The sequence below is a fragment of the Muscardinus avellanarius genome (assembly GCF_963383645.1).
Source record: "Muscardinus avellanarius genome assembly, chromosome: 1".
NCBI lineage: Eukaryota > Metazoa > Chordata > Mammalia > Rodentia > Gliridae > Muscardinus > Muscardinus avellanarius.
In genome coordinates this window covers 28,247,350-28,268,615 of record NC_137786.1, presented here as the reverse complement: position 1 = coordinate 28,268,615, position 21,266 = coordinate 28,247,350, and the positions used below count along the sequence as shown (strand labels likewise).

Here is a 21,266-nt window from a genome sequence, read left to right as displayed (position 1 = left end):
AGGTTTAATATGTGCAAGGTAGCAAATTAGTGCTCTCTTTTATACAATATTCATTGTATCTGGACCTTAAACACAAAATGGTTAATAAAATTTTTGGAATTTCTGCCATATATGTATTTAGTACCATCCAGATTTTTTAAAAATAGCACTTAAAACTTGGTTTACATATATTTGCTTTGACTAAAATAATGTTTTATTATTGTATAAGTGATAAACAACTGTAATCCAGTAAGTTCATTTCTGATACCTGTTTTCTGAATTTATAAAAAGTTCTAAAGCTATCTTTGATTCCTTTTGAATCTTTTGTCAATGTTGTTAAGATACAGGGACTTGTATTTATAGTTTTCTGAGCCATGAATTCCAAATTTCACTCCAAAAGTAAAATCTAAGTTAATATGTACATATAAAATCTAAGTTAATATGTACCTATTAACTTCTATATAACTGTGATATTAATTGCTACTGGCTTCTTTGCATATTAAGTGTATTTATGTTCCTAAAGTATACAGCCTTAAGCTGGTGTCATCTAAACAACAACAAAATACTGGTAGTAGTGATAGCCTTTTCCGAGTTTATATTTGTGTGTTCCTAATTGTATTATGACCATCTTCTTCAAGCAAAGGTAATTAAATGTGCATTTCGAACCATGCCACTATGATGATTAAAACATTGGATATATGTTTTAATATATATAATATATAAATAAATAAATATATATATATATATATATATATATAAAACTACTACTTTTACTATTACTAATAGTAAAACATATATATTATATGTGACTCACCTTTTTGGTAAGAGAAGGACTCTTCGAGGGGGTACCTGCAGAGGGCAACATTCACCATATGGTCAAAATGAAGTTTGAGTCACAAGTATTCTTACATACTTAACTAGAGAAGGAGGAGCCATGCAGAGTAAACAAAGCCTCCTTGTCTCGAGTAGTGCTGATGGACTGTGCTGTAGGTAGGGGTGTGCACGTGTGCCATCTACCTGGGTATCTGACCTCACCCCACTCCGCCTCCCAGGACTCGGCTCATGCTCCTAACCCCGGGTCCAGTGCTACTACCTTCTGATGACCCCAGAGGGAAGTCATGTCTTCTGAATTTTCAAAGTGTATATACCACCTACACCTCAATTTCCATATACAACTTAACAATGAGTGGATAACTGCTTAACAATCTGTAGAGGGGGGATGTTGACCAGTCAGACCTCATGGTGCTGGGCTCTGCCCTGCCATCCAGTGAGTGTCTAGTGACATCTTCTGGATGGATAGAAGCATGAGCGAACAGACAAACACCACCCAAGAACCTATGAAAGAACCAGCGAGAGGACTGAATAGCTATTTTAGTTTCTAACGGAAAAGTTCAGCTATTTAGACTTTAAATTATATGCCATGAGCCAAAGAGATTTAGGGCATGAGGACTGTGGCTTAACAAAATCTTTTCTAACTGATCAAGTGGAAATGTTGGGATTAAGGAAGCATAGCTTTCAGGCAGTTCATGATAATGGACTGGTTGAATAAAGAGCCTATTATGGCTGAGTCCACTTTAAATATATTAATTATGGATGCAAATAATCAGGGTATTTCATGGTTGTCAAAAAAAATCTATGCCTTCCTTTTTCTCTGACAACCAGTAACTCATATCTCAGTTCCTTTTCCTCTGGGACGTCGTCTTGGACATCAAGAGAATCTGGAGTTTAGCAATGTTTGCAGAGTTCCTCTAGGTTTCCACCTTACAGGAAACATTAGTTTAAAAACATGATTCCATGTTTGGAACTCATAGGAAATTCCTAGGATTTCACTTTTTCTCTGCCCAAACTCTTCCACATAAGGGGGAAATCAGGATTTTTGATGCCTCCTATACTCGCTGTGCATTGAAACTTTTAAAATTCATATAAAGAAATCTCAGGCTTTGGGATGGTTAATACTCTGCAACTCCAAATCACCCACACTTTGGTCTCTTCACTCTCATCTATAGTATTTCAGATGAAGTGTGCATAAATACATAAAAAGCTGTTAACTTCTGCAAATTATTTGCAAGTAGTGTAAGAAGCATGCATGATTAGGCCTTTAATGAAGCACATTAAATAACCACAGACATCAAAAGCACCAGCCAGGAGAACTCATAGACAGACTCTCTGACAGCTACTTCCACCATCCCTGATAATTGCAAAGGAGCCAATACCTGGCACTGGGAGTGCCTCATGGGTGAGCTTAACGAGACACTCTTCTGAATGTTGAAGGAAAATGTGCAATTACAGTACCTACACCAGGAGAGGAACTGGCCTCTTTGCTCTCCTGATAAGTGCTGCGTGCTATCACTTCATCCATTTCTTGCTCGGAAACCTGGTTTTCAGCAGAAAGCACAAATTAAGACGGTTTTATTTATTTATTTCTCCCCCTCCCCTAAAAGTAGGTAGGAACAGAACCGGAGTTGAATACAGATAAAAAAACAAAGCTCAGGGTAGAAGATAATGGCCATCCTTTGATGCAATAATGCTGGACACATAAATACAGCTGGGTTAGCGGATTGCTTCAGATGATGTACATCTGATGGCCTTCGGCTGGCTCCCAAGTTCATGAAACAAACCATTCAGCCATCACCAGTGTCATGGCTAGTACCCGCCTCTCTCTAGAACACTTCAAGTTCCTGTTTTAAAACTTTCTTTAAGCCTGGTGTGGTGGCCTATATCTGTAATGCCAGTACTTGAGAGACTGAGACAGGAGGATCATGGGTTTGAAGACAGCCTTAGCAACTTACTGAGACTCCGTTTAAAAACAAAACAAAACGGCCGGGCGTGGTGGCGCACGCTTGTGATCCCCGCGCTTGGGAGGCAGAGACAGGAGGATCGCGCAGGTTCGAAGCCAGCCGCGCGCGCTGGCTTAGGAGACCCTGTTTCCAAATAAAAATGTAAAAATAGGTCTGGGAGTGTAGCCCAGAGATCAAAGGGCTTCCAGGAACCCCAGTAGCACCAAAAACAAACAAACAAAAACCAATAAAAATAATGTATAAAAAATAAAAAGGGCTAGGGGTATAGGTTGGAGGTAGAATGCCCCTGGGCTTAATCCCCAATACAAAAAAGCCAAAACCAACAAGAAAATCCCCCTAAAACTTGAAATAAAATTAAGCCTACAAAAAAATGCAATAGCAGTGTAAGAACAGCATACGCTTCACCTGGGTTTTAAAATTTTTAACGCCTTGCCACATCCATTCGCAATCTTTTCTGTGTGTGTACACACATATGGCTATGACTTTCTGCTACAACATTTGCAAGCTGCAGATAATCATGGTCTTTCACCCATGAATATTTTAACACGTATCTCATAAAGACAAGGACATTATCTCAAATAACTATACTATTATCTGATTTAGGAAATTTATTTTTGATGACTGTCTAATATAATACATTTTATATTTCTTTTTTTTTGTGTGTGTGGGTCTGGGATGGAACCCAGGGGCATTTGACCTCTGAGCTACACTCCCTGCACATTTTTAAAAATTCTTTTTATTTTGAAACAGGGTCTCACTGAGTTGCAGAGGGCCTCACTAAGTAGCTGAGGCTGTCCATGAACCACGATCCTCCGGTCTCAGTCTCCCAAATGCTGGGATTACAAGCGTGCACCACCATGCCCGGCTTTATTTTATTTTTTAAAATTAATTAATTAATTTAGTGGCACTGGGGATGGACCCAGGGGCATTCTACCTCTGAACTACACCCCCAGCCCTATTTTTTATTCTTTCTTTCTTTATTTTGAAATATTGACGATGGAACCCAGGTGCATTTTACCTCCAAGATACACCCCCAGCCCTACTTTTTATTCTTTAGTTTGAAACAGGGTCTCACTGAGTTGCAAAAGGCCTCACTCAGTAGCTGAGGCTGTCCTGGAACCACAATCCTCCTGTCTCAGCCTCCTAGATGCTGGAATTCTTTATATTTCAATTTAGTCAGCTGTTCCAGTATTGTCTGACTCTTGGAAGTCCTCCTCAAAGCGTGTCTATAGGTTGAAACTAGCTCCTAGAAAGTCTGACAGCAACTTATGATGAGATGAGGGCTCCCCTCCAAAATTTAAACCAGCTTGAGGCTTCCTTCATGGACAAAGTCTTGGTAAGGAAGAAATGCCAGTTGAACGCAATGTTGTGTACAATGATGTAACTGATTTACATCCTGGTGCAAGATCATCTTGAAGGACCATCTTGGACTAACTTCTCATAATAATGCTTTATAAAAAGATTGTTTTTGGCAATCCAGGATCTGGCTTTAGTCTCTGTTAATCAGAAACAGTTCTGACCCTTTCTTTGTCTTTCAAAATACTGATATTTTGGAAGAGACCCAGGCTGAGAATCAGATTATGCATTTTTTTTTTTTTGGGGCAGAAAAACTACAACAGTGGCTCCCTCTTAGTGTACCCAGAGGCCTTCAGGGTCAATGCATCTATCACTGGTGATAACTTTGATTTCTTTGGTTAGGACAGACAACTGGTTAGAGTTCTCTACTGGAATATTTTTTTAGGCCATTACTGAGTAATCTATGAGGAGATAGTTTAGGATTAAGTAAATATCCTGCTCCCCAATATATTTTTACACCATGGTTTTAGTATTTTTACTAAATTCATGGCTGAATTAATTACTACTATGAAGTTTTCAAAACAGCTACATTGTAATTCTTCTATTCCTTCTATATTTATTAGTATAATGGAACATTCATGAAATTGTATTTTATATTAGTTTGTCTATTATTTGTTATTTTTTCTATTAACTTGTCATTATTCATGGAAGATTTTCTGAAAGACTAAAATGTACTAAACTGTGATACTATTTTTTTTTTTAATTTTTTGTGGTACTGGGGAGTGGAACCCAGGGGTTTTCTACCTCCAGGCTACACCCCAACCCTATTTTATAATTTATTTGGAAACAGGGTTTCACTAAGTTGCTGAGAGCCTCACTAAGTAGCTGAGGCTGGCCTCGAACTTGTGCGATCCTCCTGTCTCAGCCTCCCAAATACTGGGATTGAGGTATGTGCCACCACGCCTTGTCAGAGAGTCTTTCTTTGTTGCTAAGGCTGTCCTTGAACCTGAGATCTTTTCTGTCTCAGCCTCCCAAGTAGTGGGATTACAGATGTGTTCCACTATGTCTGGTTTAGAGTTTCTTTTTTTTTTTATGGTACTGGGGGTGGAACCCAGAGGCTTTCTACCTCCGGGCTATACTCACAGACCCATTTTATTTTTTATTTGGAAACAGGGTCTCACTAAGTTGCTGAGAGCCTCACTAAGTAGCTGAGGCTGGCTTCGAACCTGCGTGATCCACCTGTCTCAGCTTCCCAAGCATGGGGATTACAAGCGTGCGCCACCACGCCCAGCTTAGAGTTTCTATTTTAAAGGTGAGAATATTTTAAACTTATTATTTTGTGTGCTAAAATAATATTTGGATAGGAATAGTTATTTGTCTTAATAATGATAAATATTTCCATACAGGATTTAACCTAACAGACAGTTTGTAATCACATCAAGGTCTTTATGTAATACTTTATAGTAGGCTTCAGAGGAAATGAAATATGTACACATACCCACACACAAGCATATACATTTGCGCACACACATACTTCCATAAAGCAAAGTTTGTACAACTGCGCCAGGAAAAATATCAGCTTCAAGAGCAGTTGCTCTTTTTCTTGATACTAGACTTTCAATATTTGCAATTGTTTTTCAGAGTGGGAGAAAAACGGGTTTCTATTACTTTTTTCTACTTAACATAAGCTAAAAGTTGCCATCCTAGCAGGTCCAAATTTGAGCCTGTCTAGACCTGGAAGGTTCAGATATCTCCAATGGGCAGCCACTGCTGCAGACATTATGAGAAACAGAGGAAAAGAAAATCCTTGTGGTATTTTTCTTGGAACAACACAAAAACTAAGGAATCACATACATTTGGTATCAAAATGTACTACTGGCATGAAATGCTTGGATAATTGGTATGAAAATACGTTAAACATTAAATGAAATTTTGACCAAAAGGAATATATACTATGATGTTATAACCGAGAATACCACGTTTACCTAGGAAGAAACGTGAAATCCAGCCCAATATTGACATTTGCTGGTACATCTCCAATACCGTCACAGAAGGCCATTTTACCGTGACAAGAAACAGGAGTCGACCAGGCCTCTCATCGGGCTCTTAGCCCATCCCTCCACCAGGACTCTGACACTCTGCACTGAAATGCCGTTTTGATGTTTGATTATATTGGCAAACAGGCAGATGCTCTTGGGTCAAGATGAAACGGACTCTGAACATATCACGGCCCGTGTTATGCTGGAAAGGATGTCAAAGTCAGACATTCCTTGAGGCTAATGACTGCAAACCACTGAAATCTTAATTTTCTTTCTTTTTTAAAAAAATTTTACTGGTGCATTGTAGTCATATAAAAACTTAATTTTTTTGAGGACTTCCGGGAAGATGGCGACCGAGAAAAGCGGGGCTTAAGAGCCCCGCTAACAACCAATCTCCATTACCACAAAATCAGCGCCTTTCATAGCCAGAAAACACCATCACCAGAGAAACAAAAAAATCACCAGGCTCCAGAGAGAAAGCGGACTGAGAACAGAGCTCAGAGCCACAGAGGAGATAACCGGCCTCACGCCCGAGGATGTGGCAGCAGCGTCATACTGCTGGGGGCAGCGGCAAATTCACCGAACGGCTACAGCAAGCCGAGATGAGCCGCTGCGGAACAGCCAGGCGGGATTTCTCGCCGCAGGTAAAATCTAAAGCTCCCAGTGGCTGAGCTCAGCACACGCCGCAGGGATTCAGAGTGGAAATCAAAACCAAGAAGAAATACGCCAGCCTCACGGCCGAGGGCGTGACAGCAGCGCCATATTGCCACCAGCGGCAGCAGCAGAGAATTCACCGAATCCAGTATAGCTACATCTGCGTACTCAAGAACAGTGAGTCAAATTGCGGGCCACAGAGGAGAAATCCCAGTACTGTACTCCCTGGGACTTGACCCAGTGGGGGAGTGGCGGTGGCAGAGATATCACACCATAGGAGAACGTGCAACCTGGCACCCCCCACAGTCTAAAGCAGCCTCTATTGACTCTCTGGGTCGGAGACTCTGTGATACAAGCCAGTAAAGGAGTAGTGGGGTCTGAGATACTACTGACTCGAGATCCAGAGCACCTTAAGTGAAGTCATAGTGACCCAAGGGAAGAACCCAGAGAAGGCACAAACTTCCGAAATCATGGGAAAGAGGAATAATACTGGAGCAATGAATGCCCACAACCCCACAACATCAGAACCCGATAAAACAGAAAATCAGAGATTTCTAGAAGATCAAATCAGGAAAATAACTGTAGAAATAATAGAGGTGCTTCGAAAAGAACTCAGAGAGAGCCATAAAGAGATAAAGGATGCAATTAATGAAGTAAAGACCTCAATTCAAAGCACAAACAACCGATTAGACCACATGGAGAACAGAATCTCACTCTTAGAAGATGATCATTCCAAAAATGAACGCATAGTTTCTAATCTAGGAAAAAATATCTGACAGCAGGAATCTGATACTGAAGAAATATGGGCCCATTTTAAGAGAGCTAACCTAAGAATAAGTGGAATAGAGGAGGGAAAAGAAAGTGAAACCAAAGGGATCAACAATCTCTTCAAGGAAGTAATAGCAGAAAATTTTCCAGACATAGAGCAAGAGGTTGATACACAGGTCCAGGAAACTTATAGAACTCCCTTTAGACAGGATCGGAGAAGAGGATCCCCACGCCACATAATTGTCAAAATGACCAATGTGGAAGCCAAGCAGAGAATCTTAAAGGCAACAAAAACAAAGGATCAAGTGACATTCAGAGGCAAACCAATTAGAATCACTCCAGACTTCCCAATCCAAGTCATGAGAGCCAGAAGGGCTTGGAGTAACATATTCCAAACTCTGAAAGAAAACAACTTCCAGTCAAAAATTTCCTACCCAGCAAAACTTTCTATCAAATTAGATGGAGAAATAAGAAGCTTCCATGACAAACAGAAACTGAAGGAATTTATGTCTTCAAAACCAGCGCTAGAGAAAATACTCAAAGAGATTAACTACAAAGAAGAAATAGGTAACACACACCAGAACCAGAGAAACAAGAGTTTCCATTCAACAGTCAACTAAGATTGGTTATCTGTGGAGATTCATTACTTATGTTAGTCTTTTACCTATCTCTAAATGGTATTGTTTGCCTTTATTGTTGTTAATTTTTAGGATTTCTAGTTGGAATATTAATATACCTTCAGATATAGCATTTGGAAATATTTTATCCCATTCTATTAGTAACTGTTAACTCTGTTTACATTGTCTTTGGATATACAATATTTTTTTTTTATTTTTTAGGGAGTTTGTATACTCTTCTGTTGCCTGTGCCATTGAAATCATATCCAAGAAATCACTGCCAATTTCAGTGTTGTGAGGTTTTATGACCCAGATTTTCTCTTAAAAGTTTATAGTCTTAAGATTTATATTTAGGTCTTTTATCTATTTTGAGTTAATATTTGTATATGGGATTAGGTAAGGGTCCAACTTTATTCTTTTCCATGTAATTAATATGTTTCAACAATATTTAGTTAAAAGATTATTATTTCTACCACCAAATGTTCGTGGAAACCTTGTCAAAAATAACGACAATATAGGGAAGAATTTAGCTCTAGGCTTTTATTTAACTCCAATGATTTATATATCTGCCTTTAGAATAGTACTACACTGTTTCAATTATTGTAGCTTTATATGGTTTGAAATCAGAAAATATATATCTTCTAGCTTTGTTTTTTTTCAAGATCATTTTGGGTATCTAGAGTCCATATTCTATATTAGGATAGAGTTTTTTTTTCTGAAAAATAAATATATAAATATATAATAGTTTCACCTAAAAAAATAGAAAAAAATATTCTCTGGTAAGAAAGAAAGTAAAAAGAAATATTGAAATGTTATCTTTAAGTCATCAAAAGCTTGGTATCAGACAAATGAAACTGTTATGTGAGATTATCATTTTTAATTTTGGATAAATTGCTATAATACTAGATGTCAACCACTAAGCCAAGCATGGGAGGGAGGGATGGGGAGAGAATGGGGTGGGGATCGGGTGGGGGCTGACTGGGCGATGTGTGCATGTATGTCTACAAAAGTTTGTATCCCACTATGATGTATGAATACAGTGTACCAATAAAAAAATAAATAAATTAAAAAAAAAACCTTAATTTTTGATAACATCTCCCAGGGATGTATTAGGTCAGCCACAGCTTAGGGAGGTGAGAGGAGGTAGAGTGGGTGGTAGAAGACAAGTGGAGACCCTGTAGGCAGGAGCCGAGGAAGGCTCTAGCTGCAACTTTGTGGCGACTGATATGAATGGAACAGCCAAAGGGGCAGTGGTGAGAAGATTCTACAAAGTAGAGCAGAGTCTAAGACAACACATCAGGACCCTGGGAAGGAGAGCGGCAAATGGAATTAAGGAAAGAGTGGAGATAGGATGTGGTTTTATATTAATGATACTTATTATATAAAAATATATTTTATGTGATTATATATTTTTATGCAAGATATTTCTGAGGATGAGTACAGGAAAAATGATCTAAAGATGAGTAGGGCGGTTGCCTTTGAATCATTCAAGGGCGATCTTTGGTCCAGGCTCCATCCCTGCCACTGCATCCCCAGATCAAGGCATGGGGCCACAGCTTGACTGACTTATTTGTATTCTCATTTCTTATAGAAAAGGCTTAAAATTCACTGGAACTGATTTAAGAATTAATTAATTAATTAGTATTAAAACTAAAGATGAAAGAATTTCTAACATGTTGGCAACAAAAAATTGTAGTTAAGAAAAAAGATTTCTTATCTTGAACCCAAAAGGGTCTTACAGATCATCCAGCCCAATGTTCTGTTTTTCTTACTGCAGAACCCCAAGGAGGTTAAGTATCTCACCAGCAGTCAGCCAGTGGGAGTTACTCAGAACCCAGCATTCCTACCTTCTAGTAAACCAAATTTTAGAGGCGGGCGTGGTGGCGCACGCTTGTAATCCCTGCGCTTGGGAGGCTGAGACAGGAGGATCTCACGGGTTTGAAGCCAGCCTCAGCTACTTAGTGAGGCTCTCAGCAACTTAGTAAGACCTTGTTTCCAAATAAAATATAAAAAAGGTCTGGAAGTATAGCCCGGAGGTAGAAAGCCTCTGGGTTCCACCCCCAGTACCACCAAAAAAAAAAAAAAAAAAAAAAAAAAAACCAAAAAAACAAAAACCAAATTTTATTTATTTACTTATTTTTAAATTTTTAACTTTTTACTTTTTTTCTTCATTCCTTTCCAGAGACAGGTTCTTACAGTATTGCCCAGGTTGACCTTTAACTCCTGGGCTCAAGTGATCCTTCTGCTTGAGCTAAGTAGCTGAGACTGGCCCCAGAGTCCAGCCCTCTAGACCAAATTTTAAATTCAGCTTATAACATTGTCAATATTTTCTTTGAGGATGAAGAAGTCCAGACCACGGATTCCTCTTCCACATGTATCAGCCATAGGCTGACTTTCTTTTCCCTGTTGGGCAAACTCTCTCACAAAGAGTGTGTGTTAATCTGGGCATGGTGGTGCACGTTTGTAATCCCCGTGCTTGGGAGGCTGAGACAGGAGGATTGCACAGGTTCAAAGCCAGCCTCGGCTACTTAGTGAGGCTCTCAGCAACTCAGTGAGACCCTGTTTCCAAATAAAAAAAATATAAAAATAGGTCTGGGAGTAGAGCCTGGAGGCAGAAAGCCCCTGGGTTCTACCCCCAGTACCACCATAAAAAAAAAAAAAGTGTGTTTTAGCTGGGCGTGGTGGCACAGAACTGTAATTGCAGTACTTGGGAGGTTGAGACAGGAGGAAGGCAGGTTTGATGACAGCCTCAGCAAGTAGTGACACTATCATAACCCAGTGAGAGACCCTGTTTCAAAATAAAAGATAAAAGTCGGGCTGAGGGTGTAGCTTAGGGGGTAGATTGTCGCTGGGTCCCATCTCCAATACAAAAAAAAAAAAAGAAGTGTTGTGTCATCCTGGGACAAAATGCCAGGCTACCTTCTAGACTCAGAAAAGGCCGAGATACTTCACCTTGGGATTAGGGTGCCGGCCGACAACCAGGCGGACAGGTCCCGGGGGCAGTTTGCTCAAGATGGAGTGTACTTTGCTTAAAGCAGCATGGCGAACGTTGACCGAGTTCACTTCCAGGATTTGGTCTCCACGGCTAGGGAGGGAGACAAAATCAACACCTTGTGGTTAACAATCAGCGTTAGTTTTTGATTGATGCCAGGGACATTCTTCTGACAAGCTACACCTCCAGCTCTTTTTATGTTTTTGTTTTGAAACAGGGTCTCACTAGGTTGCTGAGAGTCTAAGTTGTTGAGACTAGTTTTGAACTCATGATCTTCCTGTCTCAGTCTCCCAAGTACTGGGATTCTAGGCTGCACCACCGTGCCTGGTTTTAACAGTCAGCATTTTAAAAGATAAGAAGCCTTCCTTCTGAAAGAGGTTTATAATATGAAATCTTTTCTCAATACTTCAAAGAAGTAAATGCCATCCTTTCATCTTTGCATATGTGTAAAACTCAACACATTTATGTAAATATATAGGATTTTAAGTTAGCAAAAGCCATTATCCATCTCAGCTGGCATTTTCAGAAGTAGTTAAACTGTAAAAAAGGGCAACAACGGCTACTATTTCTTGAGCACATACTGTATTCTGGACCCTACCTATGTAAAGCACCTTGTGTAGCAATGCTTTCAATAGGTGGGGCAATTCCCCTATTATGTGGATAAGGCCACAGGCTCAGAGAGGTCACTCAGATGCCACCTGCTGTTGAGCTAACACAGGTCTGTGTGACTCTCAATCATAATGGGACAGGCCCTGAACCACCCTCAGTTTCTTCTTTCTTCTTGCCATCTTGAAATGATTATCATAATATAATTTAAGGAGGAAATATCTGAAACTCAAAGGTTACCCAAGAATTTGTAAAAATGTTTCAAATTCGAAAAAATGAGAAATTGGGGACAAGTTGCCCATTTTGACTTGAAATTATAGGGAGAACACTCAGTAGGAGAGAACAAAGACTCTTTACATAGAGGTTTGAAGAATGTTCATTTGGCAGACTCTAGACATATGGAACCATTCAAGAAAGAAACATATTGGGATGTCATTTTTTTGCTTGGGTTCTAAAAGCATATTTTCTCTGAAGTATTTGAATGATTTGTTGTTTTTTCATATGGAAATTCACTCTGATGACTAACCAAAACTGTAATACCATCTATTAACAGGGCCCCCACATGACAACCTCAATGAATGCCTTTTGGACAATTCTTCAACTGCTGAAGGGCCTAGAAGATTTCATGGGAGAAAGGTGATACTGTCCGCCCAGAATGCTTTGAACGATGCGTGCACATTCTTGTGAAGTTCAGGTAGGCACCGAGCCACTGCAGTACAACATAATGGAACACCTAGACAAGTCCTTGCGTAAACAGAATACTTATGATACAACTCAACCATGTGGACTAAGAAATCAGATGCTCCGTGATTTCAGACCACAGGCACCTAGGCTCTGCCACTCAAACAGGAATGAGAGCAATGGAAAAAGCCGGAGAGAGAACTGATGATTGATGTGAAAGGCCTCTCTTCCAAGGGCGTGGTTTCAGGAATCTCTGGGATGCAGCGACAGGAAACCATCCTGAGAAGTTCTAGAATCTTGTCTGAATTTTGTGTAAGTGAATAGAAAGGTGAAAGACTGTATTGAGAAAATCATAGACATATGTGTAGTGTATTTTGTCAAGATTATGAAATTGAACTTCTGAGTCCATAGAGAGCAAAACGGGTAGAGAAACCAAGACCTAGAGTCCTTGAATTCAATCACATTTCCTTTATATCAGACTTTTGTCTTTCGAGATGCTGTTAACTGTCTTCTTGGCTATGGTATTGGAAATAATATAAAGATATAGAAATCCATACAGGAATGTAACAGAGGAAATATCTTTTATGTGAGTATGTATTTACATATTTGAGAACATGCCGGAACCCTATATTCCCAGGGATGCCACAGACCTCAGGTTGCTCTCCATCTTGGCCACTGATCCCGGGGCGAGGCTGTGGATGTAGATACCAGGAGGGCTGTTTTCCAAAGCCAAGCAGCAGGCACCAATGCCCAATCCAACTCTCGGCTCTGGGAGAGACACCAGTCAAAGACAACCAAAACAAAAATTACACGGCAACCAGAAAAGAAGCAGAACTTCTCTGAAATTATTAACATTTATCTAGGCCAATAACCATTATATTTAGACCAATAACCATTTAGCTTTCGCTCAGAATCAGAATGGAAATTCTGCTTCTCTTTCTTCCAATAGTCTACTCTTCTCAGTCCAAAGGGCCTCCTCACCTCTGCCTCTGACACAGAAGTCATATTATGCTGGATACACAGCCTTTTAGGCATGTGCTGCTGCTCTTTTCAGCAACTAAGCTCGTGATTATTTAATTCTTAATCATATTTCCACAGAAGGTGAGGAAGAAAAACAAAGAGGCAGAGCAGTAGGAGTTGGTGATCACACGTGAGTTCTAGTTACGGGTGTTAACAGTGTTCATAACTACAGTCTATAATTCTTTGCAGTGTTCTACGAGCCCGAGGCTTCAGCGAGCCTGAGCTTTTGTTTTAACAGGAGTCTGACTCCCAATGACTCATGTGGAGAGAGTTTAAAGAGCTTGCACTACTGGTAACTTTCCCTCCCTTCTGTAAAATGACTAAAATCTCTACTTTTGATCCCACTGCCCATGTAGAGAACACCGTTTGTTGCTGGCAGATGGTTCCAAAGGAATAATTCAGAGGGAAGTTAGAAAAGCTTAACGTAAGCACAGATTCTGAGCTGTTATTCAGGACGTAGCGGAAGGAGGAACAGTGGCGGCCACCTTTGTTGAGTGTGACCTCCATGACAATCCTGTCCTTGGGCCCCGGAGCCTTCCGGCCCAAGGATGAAGAGCTGCCTTCGTCGGAGCCTCCCACCGGAGTCCCCCCACCGCTGTTGAAGTTTGGGGAGCTCGATCTGCTCATGTGCGTGGGGGTCGAGCAGGGCGTCAGGCTGGGGCTCAGTAACTTCGTGCGTACTGTTAGGACAAACAGCCCGCTCCGGATTTGCTGCAAAACAAGAAGGAAGGTGAGCTGAAACATTCAGACTGTCTTTATAACAAAGAGTGGGAAAAAAAAGGACAAAAACCCATCCCAGAAGGAAGTAAAGGAGGAAAAACACAGAGGAGAAAGGAGCGCAATCAAAATGCTGTTACCTTGAAGGTGTGAATGGCCTCTTGAAACGTCAAGCCCTTTATTGGTATTCCATTGACATCTAGGATTTCATCACCTAGTGATCAAATATGAGAATTATTTCCCATTAAGCTTTTTTTTTCTTTTGGTATTGGGGATGGAACTCAGGGGCTTTCTACCTCCAGGGTATACCCCCTACTTTATTTTTTATTTGGAAACAGAGTCTCACTAAGTGGCTGAGAGCCCCACTAAGTTGTGGAGGCTGACTTCACTGGGATTGCAAGCACGTGCCGCTAAACCTGGCTAACATTAAGCTTTAAATCTGCAGGAATCTAACTGCTTGGTTCTACTACATTGGGATTCCCCATGGTCCCTGATTTACTATACCTTAGAGTGACTTTTATTGTTCCAATCCACTTTCATTAGCCCAGCTCCCAAACGTGTCACCAAAACGGTATGATTAATGGAAACCCATATTCCTTTACAGTAATTCTATACTCCACTCTTCAATGCAAACAATCACGGGAATCATCGCGATCTGATTCTGGAGTCGTTGCCAAGTTTGGCAATAGACAGCCTATGTTTAGAGATCGACCCACAGATCTCGAGTCTCACGGCTTTCCTCATAGTCACTGTTTAAAAATCATAAACCCACTGGCAGTGAAGCATGAACACACGCAACGCTTGAGAAGCCACTCCTATATTTGCAGAAAGACAAGCTCCTCAAGCCCAGAGGATCGTCAGAGTGTATGGAAAACAGTTTTAACGATAGAGTCGGAAACCTTGCTGAGATAATTATTACTGAGAAACAGCAGCCCTGCTTCCAGAGAAAGCCTAGATGTCTGGTCTCGTTGGTGCGGTTCCAGGTTCTCCGCTGTGAGGCTGGCGGGCTGCCTTTGGCTTCTGTCTCAGAGATGACTGTAGGGCAACGTCAAGCAAGCGTCGGGTATGTCAGTATGGGAGGCACGGGCCCGTACGTGCTCGCTCGTCCCTCTCCAACCTCAACCTGTCCTAACATCCTCCACCCTGAGGAGAGGCAGCTGGGTCGTTTTTCAAGCTGTTGATAGTGTGTGCTGGGAATATGAAAGAATTTGGACATCCTGGCGATTTCTAAGAACTCATTTCTGGTTTGTACTCCTGTGACATGGACCTTTTTTTTTTTTTTTTTTTTTTTTGAGTAACAGTTCATCAGAAACATCACAAAGGTGCCCTAGAGAGAAAAACAGATGAACTTTGTACAGCAGCACAGGAGGGAATAGAGATTCGTTCACCTGCAAGTATGTGCCAAGCAGCAGAAGAACACGTGTTTTCACTTCTCATAGACAGCCAATCCCAGGAGTGCACTGTGTGTATGATTAAAGGATTCCCATAGATGAGTTGCAAAAATACAGCAAAACCCCAAGCATGGGTTATATGCCTTCTTTTAATCAACTGCAGAAGTTGTAAAAACAAGTGCAGTAATCTCTATTTAAAAAATCAACTAGCATGGTGTTGGCTGTTGTGTCTCATGCCCGTGATCTCAGTACTTGGGAGGCTGACACAGGGGGATTGCAGGTTTGAGGCCAGTGTGCCGGTAACTTAGTGAGACCGTGTTTCAAAATATAAATAAAATAGGGCCGGGGATGTAGCTCAGTGGTAGAACCTCCTTAGTTTCAATCCCCAGTATAAAAAAAAATCAACTGGCTGGAGGTGTAGCTCAGTGGTAAAGCACTTGTGTTCCAGGTGTGAGACCCTGGGTTCAATCCTCAACTAGGAAAAAAAAAATCAATTGGCATAACCAATTATTTAATTATGTTTTGGGGTTTTGTCCACATGGAAAAAGGATAGAGCCATTAACACGATTGCTCATTCTCTTAAAATTTATACAAGAGCTTTTAAAAGGCATTTCACTCAACAGGTTGAAAATCCATTCCAATGACTTACATTTCCCACAAATGAACACATATGAAAACACGGTGTTTAGGAGAATCAAGCGCTGTGTACCTTTCCTAACTATCAACCTTTTCCTCTATTTTTTCCCCATTCTATCAGCCTTGAGGGATGAATTCTGATTATGTGAACATAAGACAAATCTATTATAAAAGTGGTCTTCTAGGGTTTTATGTTGTTCTGAAACTAAATGCAAATACCACCTGGGGATTAATCCTTCCTCAAAGAGAGAAAAATAAATATTCTGTCCTGCAAATACTATGTTTGGTCATGTCTTTTTGTTAGTGCAGCTTCTATGGTTTCTCTGCCTAAAAAAAAAAAAAAAAAAAGGAGATTCCAATGTATTCTTATCTAAGTTTTTTGAAAGGTAAAACAGTAAGATAACAACACTATCTACAGTTTGGGTCAAATGAACTGAAGAGTCATTTTTCAAGGTAACTAGAATTATCCTTATTTAATCATGAGAGAGGGAAAGTTAGGATTCATACTTCAAAGTATGTTCAGAAAAAGCAGGGCGTGCCGGGCGTGGTGGTGCACGCTTGTAATCCCAGCATTCGGGAGGCGGAGACAGGAGGATCGCGGTTCGAGGACAACCTCAGCTCCTTAGTGAGGCCCTTTGCAAATCAGTTAGACCCTGTTTCAAAATAATAATAAAAAAATAGGGCTGGTGGTATAGCTTGGAGGTAGAATGCCCCTGGGTTCCATCCCCAGTACTGGAAAAAAAAAGAAAACTGGGTTTGATTTTTTACTACTATCATTTATTAAGAGTGGGACAAATTTTCAGTCACTTGACATTTCTGAGTGTTAGTTCCTTCACTTATAAGATTATCATTCCAAAAACCCTGCTTGATAGAGTTTTAATGTAGTTAATGAAATACTGTGTGTGTGTGTGGGGGGCAGGGAATACTAGGAATTGAACCCAGCAGTGTTCTGTCTCCTAGAATTCTGCCCCCTGCCTTATTTTTTAATTTTTGAAACAGGGTCTTGCTAAATTGATGAGAGTCTCACTACTTGCTGAGGCTGTCCTAAAACATGTGATCCTCCTGTCTCAGCCTCCCAAATACTGGTATTACAAGCATGTGCTACCACATCCAGCAAAATACTTTAAATAAACGGAAATGCTTTGTAAATGTTTACAGTATTATAAAATATAAAGTGTATTTAAGCATTTAACAATTTTGTGTACAAGGCATAACTTGGCAACTGTACGATGCTTTAAGTTCAAAGGCACCTGTCTCAACTGGGCATGGTGGCGCACACTTGTAATCCCAGTACTTGCAAGGCTGAGACAGGAGGATCGAAGCCAGCCTCAGCTACTTAGTGAGGCTCTCAGCAACTTAGCGAGACCCTGATTCCAAATAAAATAGAAAATAGGTCTGGAAATGTAGCCTGGAGGTAGGAAAGGACCTGGGTTCCATCCCCAGTCACTCACACACACACACACACACACACACACACACACACACACACACACACACACGCAAGCACCTGTCTAGTATATTCATGTTTGGCAAAGTGGTGGGTGTTATGAAAAATTAATTAATTAATTAATTAATTAATTTATTTATTTATTTATTTATTGTGGTGCTGTGGATGGAACCCAGGAGCATTCTACCTTCAAGTGACACCCCGTCCTATTTTTTCTTCTTTATTTTGAAACAGGGCCTCACTGAGTGGCAGAGGGCCTCACTAAGTAGCTGAGGCCGGCCGCGAACCACCATCCTCCTGTCTCAGCCTCCCAAACGCTGGGATTACAAGCGTACACCACCACGCCCGGCTTGCTACGGAGAATTTAAAAGATGATTCGTTTAGGAACCAAACTCTATGGTGGTTGATTTCATCAGCAAGATATTAAGTGCCTACTAAGGATCAGCTATTCTGCTGCCATACCAGACCTCAGGCGAGAACGGACTGCAACACTCTCAGGAACTTTCAAAGCAAGGAATAGAGTTAAGGACCAAGAAAGACCCTTGAGGTCTCCACTTAGTGAGATCTTTGCAAGTCAGTGAGACCCTGTTTCAAAATAAAGACTAAAAAATAGGGGCTGGGGGTATAGCTCAGAGGTAGAATGCTCCTGGGTTCCATCCCTAGACCCGCAAAAAAAAAAAGCCATGTATTTTTACATATCCTTTACATATCTCATCTCTTTTCATTCTCACAGTAGCTCTTCAGGGTAAGTGTTAATATTCCAGGTTGACAAACAGGGAAAGTGACGTTCAGGGTACGTCAGCTGTCCACGGTCACAGTGAGGGAGTGCTGGTCTCCGCCAGGTCCACTGGACTCCCAAGCTCACGCCCCGACTGCCACGCCACTCGCTTCACGTCTTGTAAGTGAATGAATGATCACCAACCTTTGTTATGGTTTTGGTTCTGGAAACTGAACCCAGATCCCCACAGAACCGAAGCCCAGCGCCCCGCAGGATCGCCAGGAGCTCCCTCCTACCTTCTTTGAGTCGTCCGTCCTCCGCAGCCGATCCGTTCGGGAAAATGGTCTTGACGAAAATCCCCATCTGGCCTCGGATGCAGTCGCGACCTCCAGCAATGCTGAAGCCAAGGCCCTACGTTCAAGCAGATGGGAGCTCAGGCTGACGCCGTGGTGTTTAACGGAAGGCACCTTTCCTGTTGCTGTACTTAGCCCAGGGCGTCTTTCCCACCGTAGGGTTGGATGGAGCCGTCCTTCTAGTCGGGCTTGGAGTGGAGCCAGTCACCTAGTGGTCAACTGCAGTCTGCCCTTCCTTCCCCAGGTCCCTCCTCACCCAATGTGGATCACATTCGCCATGCATTACATTGAGGAGAAAGTCTTAGGTCGAAACACATAAAATTGCTAATATTTGACCATCTTTGACCTCCAAGCATGGCAGTTTCATATGGGACAACTAAATAGTTTTTTTTTTGTGTGTGTGTGGTACTGCAGATGGAACCCAGGGGCATTCTACCTCCAGGCTTCACCCCTAGCCCTATTTTTTCTTCTTTATTTTGAAACAGGGTCTCACTGAGTTGCAAAGGGCCTCACTAAGTAGCTGAGGCTGTCTGCAAACCAAGATCCTCCCGTCTTAGCCTCCCAAATGCTCGGATTACAAGCGAGTGCCATCATGCCTGGATTTTTATTATTTATTTTGAAACAGGGTATTCTACCTTCCAGAAACATCCCCTGTCTTTCTTATTTATTTATTTATTTATTTATTTATTTATTTATTTATTTATTTATTTATTTATGGTACCAGAATTGGAACCCAGGGGCATTCTACCTTCAAGCTACACCTCCAGCCCCATTTTTTATTCTTTATTTTGAAACAGGAGCTCACTGAGTTGCAAAGAGCCTCGCTAAGTAGCCGAGGCTGTCTGCGAATCCTGATCCTCCTGTCTCAGCCTCCCCAGTGCTGGGATTACAAGCATGTGCCACCACGCCTGGCTTCTAAATAGCTCTTGAGAGTCATTTCACACGATGCAATGTCAGATTCGTTTTTCTCATCTTTTGTACACTAGCAGAGTGAATATTTTGATAGTTACATATTACCCGGTTATTTATACCATTCCTCTATGAGGAAGGCCAAGAAGCTTACTCCATGGCACACCTGGAAGCATTCCCTGAAGCTACAGATGCTGTGTGTCTTTCAATGGAGGAAAGGGTTAAAGGTCATGGGTTCAATTCCCAGAACCCAAACAATAACAAAGGTTGGAGGTCATTCATTCCACTCTTGATTCTGCCCCAGCAGCCAAGGGCTAGTGACCCACCATATCATAAAGGCACAGAGGAGGTGACCATCTCACACTCCGAGGTCCACGTGAAAGCCATCCCTCTTTGTGTCTGTTACTTTTTATTTCATGTAAAAACAATAAATTTAAAATGAAAACGAACCATTTAAGAAATAGATGGTATCAATCCCCCATAGAAAGAGCTCACCTTGCCCTTTTCTTTGTACAGGCCAATGATGGAGATAACAGAGGGCCGGATGAGTCTCCAAGGAGATTCCACATGGGTGGTGCTTAGGGAACGGGTGGACTTCTTCACAATGTGGTATTCCTGAAAGGTAGCACACGGCAAGACCAGAGATACCTTCATTAATCTTGGGGGCCTCGGCATGCAAGTATACTCATGCTTTGAAAATCTCAGTTGTCTTTTGTGTTAGTGATTTCCCTCTAGTCACTCTCTGGTCCAGGGGCTTAAAGAAAGTTTACTTGGAGGAAGAATCCTTCTGCCATAGATTGCCATGCATTCTTGCCCTTACAAAGAACTGGTTGGAGACCACAGCACCTCACATTGCTCTTTCCTTGGCCATATCCCACAGATCTGACTGCTGGAATGGAGTCAGGAACCAGCAACCAGAGGCCTCAGAGATACAGGCTGAACACGCCATGGTCGGGCTCTCCTTGGAAATCACCCCTGCCCCCAGCCCAAGTTCACAATCAGGGTTGGAAAGTATCTTACCAATTTAAGCTTAATTTACCCATTAAAAAACTCAGCGAGCCCTTGTTTCTTATAAAACACAAACCACAAACCCAGACAACTGTTATTCCACATAAAACATCCCGCTGAGAGATGGCAGCCGTTTTAGCTCTGATCCCTAACATTTGGAAAATAAAATATTTTCCCATAAACCACACTTTCCCTTCCTGGCACCCAGAAGCTTGAATCTCAATCCTTTCTTCATGTCCCTTACCCACAATATTCACGTGTGCTAGCAGGGTGCACTATTTATAATATAAACAAGAGATTAAATAACTATTGCTAACGCACTTCTATATTCTAGCTCCTTGCTATTTTTCTTAGAATATTAAATGTTGTAAATGATGCACACATTCTGGCACAAGCCAAAAAAATCATTTCATGTTTAATATGAGAAAAGAGAGATTACAAAATAGCTTTATCCTTAATTCGTGTATGCTACACTCAAATGTAGAATTGAGATGTTCCCCAACAATATTTTTCTATTCCCAGCAACTTAGAACAATTATACTGTGTAGTTTTACAAAATATTTGCCAGTAATCTGGGCCTCCCAGACTTGGTCCCATTAAATAAATGATGTGGGCTTGGCAAGGTTACTACCTGTTT

At 41.2% G+C, this 21,266-nt stretch overlaps 1 protein-coding gene across 1 annotated transcript in view; it reads right to left on the bottom strand.

Moving 5' to 3' along the window:
• Positions 1–21,266, bottom strand: part of PDZD2 (PDZ domain containing 2) — a gene marked incomplete at both ends in the record, with an annotated part of 280,449 nt that overhangs the window by 34,462 nt on the left and 224,721 nt on the right. Inside the window, 8 exons of the mRNA XM_080699919.1 lie at positions 794–828; positions 2,272–2,353; positions 11,104–11,236; positions 13,081–13,198; positions 13,936–14,161; positions 14,308–14,381; positions 18,656–18,770; positions 20,117–20,236. Of these exons, the coding sequence (XP_080556045.1) occupies positions 794–828; positions 2,272–2,353; positions 11,104–11,236; positions 13,081–13,198; positions 13,936–14,161; positions 14,308–14,381; positions 18,656–18,770; positions 20,117–20,236 (903 nt within the window). The remainder of the gene's footprint in view (positions 1–793; positions 829–2,271; positions 2,354–11,103; positions 11,237–13,080; positions 13,199–13,935; positions 14,162–14,307; positions 14,382–18,655; positions 18,771–20,116; positions 20,237–21,266) is intronic.